The sequence below is a fragment of the Asparagus officinalis genome, chromosome 5, assembly GCF_001876935.1.
Source record: "Asparagus officinalis chromosome 5, Aspof.V1, whole genome shotgun sequence".
NCBI lineage: Eukaryota > Viridiplantae > Streptophyta > Magnoliopsida > Asparagales > Asparagaceae > Asparagus > Asparagus officinalis.
This window is the reverse complement of record NC_033798.1, coordinates 31,842,365-31,845,181: the sequence shown is the minus strand read 5'-3', so window position 1 is coordinate 31,845,181 and position 2,817 is coordinate 31,842,365. Positions and strand designations below refer to the sequence as shown.

The following is a 2,817-nucleotide window of genomic DNA, read 5'->3' as shown; positions in this document are numbered from 1 at the left end:
GTTTGTCTGTAACCCATTTTCCCTTCTCTTGCTATGAATTGATTTTGCATATCAATTCAATTCCCGCAATCTATTGATTGTTTTCTAATTATAGGCATGTATATCTTTTCAAAAATTGGCACTACATTCAAGATTATTTGATTGAGATTTTGCCTAATAATTCATTGTTTAAAAATGGCTACAATGATTGCTAAGGGGAAGTAGATTTGATTGAGATTTTGCCTAATAATTCATTGTTTAAAAATGGCTACAATGATTGCTAAGGGGAAGTAGTCTATTACCCTCCTCAATCTCAATTCAAGAAAGGGGAAGTAGAAACAATAGGAAATTTCGAGCCGACCTAAATTTGATCTCATCGCTGTCTCAATCCACAAATTGTTCCCAATGGAAGAAGACCAGTCAAACTAGTGTGATTTGTCTAAAAGCCATGACCTCATGTCCCTGGTAGAAGAGGTAGAACAAGAGCAATTCCAAGAAGCAGAATGGAGCAATATATTTCAATCACAACTCTTAAGAGATTGCGCTTGGTACTTTAGACATGATACTTCAGTCTGCGATCACAATGATTATATCTCATGGAGACAGTGAGGAGATTGCTACAAATGCTGTGTTGCACACCAGATCTTGTGATGGTAGTAAAGACACTGTTTCTAATGTTATGGACAATGCATTGCCATTTTTGAGAAGTGCACAAGAGGTGGATTCTTCTATAAGAGAGATTTCTTTAGAGAAGTTGAAGGAGATGGAGAGAAGCATTTTACAAGAGATGGTTCACATTGTTAGAGATTATACGCCTTCCTTTAGTAGAGGAGATGCAATGTGGAAGTTGCTGATCTGTGATATGAATGTTTCTCTTGCTTGTGCTATGGGGAGTGATGATAAAACAAAATTAGCCCATGAGTCTAATTCTTTATCTCAGCATTATAAAAGCGACAATACTAATGCTAATTCGATCCAAAAGGATGAGATGGATGAGGTACTACATAAGTTAAATTCTCGCGAAAGGGAATTGCAAGCTCGGTTGCAGGATTGGTCGGAGTGGGCCCAAAAACATGTGATGCAGGTTGCTGGCTGGTTGGCAAAGGACAAAACTGAGCTACAAAGACTCAGACGAGAGGAAGAGGAAGTTGCCGGTCTTATGAAAGATAAGCAGTCTTTTGAGGAGAAAACAAAAGAGATGTTGCAGAGTCAAAGATTGAATCATCTAAGAATATTGTTCAATTTGGAAAAGGCATTTTCCGATGCTAGGAAACTGGAACGAGAGAATTCCAAGCTGAAGAAAAAGGAGGAGGCTGCAAAGTTGCAGGATGCTGAATCAGCAGCAAGATTGCGAGGAGCTTTGGAAAGGGAAAGGGAGTCGAATAACGAAAAAAATTAAGTGTCAGAGAAGAAGCAGGAGGCACAGCTTCAGGAGGAGCTTGCAGAATGCTGAAGAAAAATACATTACCAATCTGTTTTGAAGCCGGAGGCACAGCTTCAGGAGGAGCTTGCAGAATGCTGAAGAAAAATACATTACCAATCTGTTTTGAAGCCCTTGCCGTTCTCAGGATATTATTTGAATAAATCATAAATGTAATTCTATTATCTATAAATCCTCAAATGTTTATTTTGGGTTTTCAATATTTATCTTTTACAATTGAAATGATACTTTTGGTTGAGAGCCGATTAATGTTCTTTTGCATGATGTTAACCAAGTATATTGCTACAAATGTACGATGTTAACCAAGTATATTGCTACAAATGTACGTCCCGTATATGTATCTTTAGGCTGCAAATGTGTCTCCATTTCAGTTTACAGAATGTTCTAACATTTGGACACTTGCTGCTTACCGTATGTACATACGTGATGAATTATACATTACATGTTATTGCATGAAATTCATATAAGTAATATTTGCAAAAAAAAAATTATAAACTGTGCGTTGCACGGGTTTAAATACTTTTGTTTAATGCATAGATATTGAGATAAGTTTTTGAAAATATTAGTGAAGTTTTAATTATCTGTTAGTAGTGTTGTATATTTCTTTGGAACTATTTTTACAGTGAGAGCATACAACCTTTGGTACTATTTGAAGGGTTAAGCAAGAGATTTAACTATCTGGTTTAAACAATAACTTCAAGTATATACTTGATTTAAACATACTTTTGTATTACTAATATCTATGTTTCTATGTTTAATATGGACTTCAAGTATATGATGAATTGCAAACAAATAACTACCTGTATTTCCTCATTAGTTATATATGATGGACTTCAAATATGTTTAAGAATCATGACAAAACAAAAAAATGAGATGAGAAAAAAATGCGCACAAAAATAATCTGTAAAGATGATGCCGTGCTTAGCACGGGACGAATACTAGTATATAATAATTACATGAGAAGGATGAAGAAGTTGATCAGACAAAAAGAAAGAGAGAAATAATAAGTAATAAAATGACAACATGATCATGTAACAAGAAAATCCCGGTCTGTTTGTTTACCCGTCAATGTCCTTGGAGAATCTAGGGTTTCGCCCCCGCTTTTGCGTGGACCGAGGCAGTGTGTCGTGGGGGGAATAAAGCGGCCCGGGCCCAGGGTCTCAGCTGGTTCGGACCCATGGTGGTGCTAATACTGTCTCAAAATGATGTTTATCTTTGTCTCAACATAGTTAAAAGGGTGGCACTAGGGGCACACCCCCAACCACAACTCCAACCACACCCTCTCTCATTTGTTACAGTGCACCGGGCCGCACATGAGATTTTAAAAATTTAAAATCCCATGTGGGGCCCGGTGCACTGTAGCAAATGAGAGAGAGGGTGTGGTTGGAGTTGTGGTT

The 2,817-nt window shown here is 37.2% G+C and overlaps 1 protein-coding gene across 1 annotated transcript; it reads left to right on the top strand.

Annotated features, from left to right (window-relative positions):
- LOC109842779 (putative E3 ubiquitin-protein ligase RF298) lies at positions 211-1,660 on the top strand. The gene is made up of 2 exons (XM_020411661.1): positions 211-1,399; positions 1,469-1,660. Exon 1 carries the CDS (start codon positions 539-541, stop codon positions 1,376-1,378), a length of 840 nt encoding a protein of 279 aa, XP_020267250.1. The 5' UTR covers positions 211-538; the 3' UTR covers positions 1,379-1,399; positions 1,469-1,660.

Excerpts from the sequence above, each read along its gene's own strand:
- LOC109842779 (XM_020411661.1), top strand. The coding sequence starts at position 539 with ATGATACTTCAGTCTGCGATCACAATGATTATATCTCATGGAGACAGT.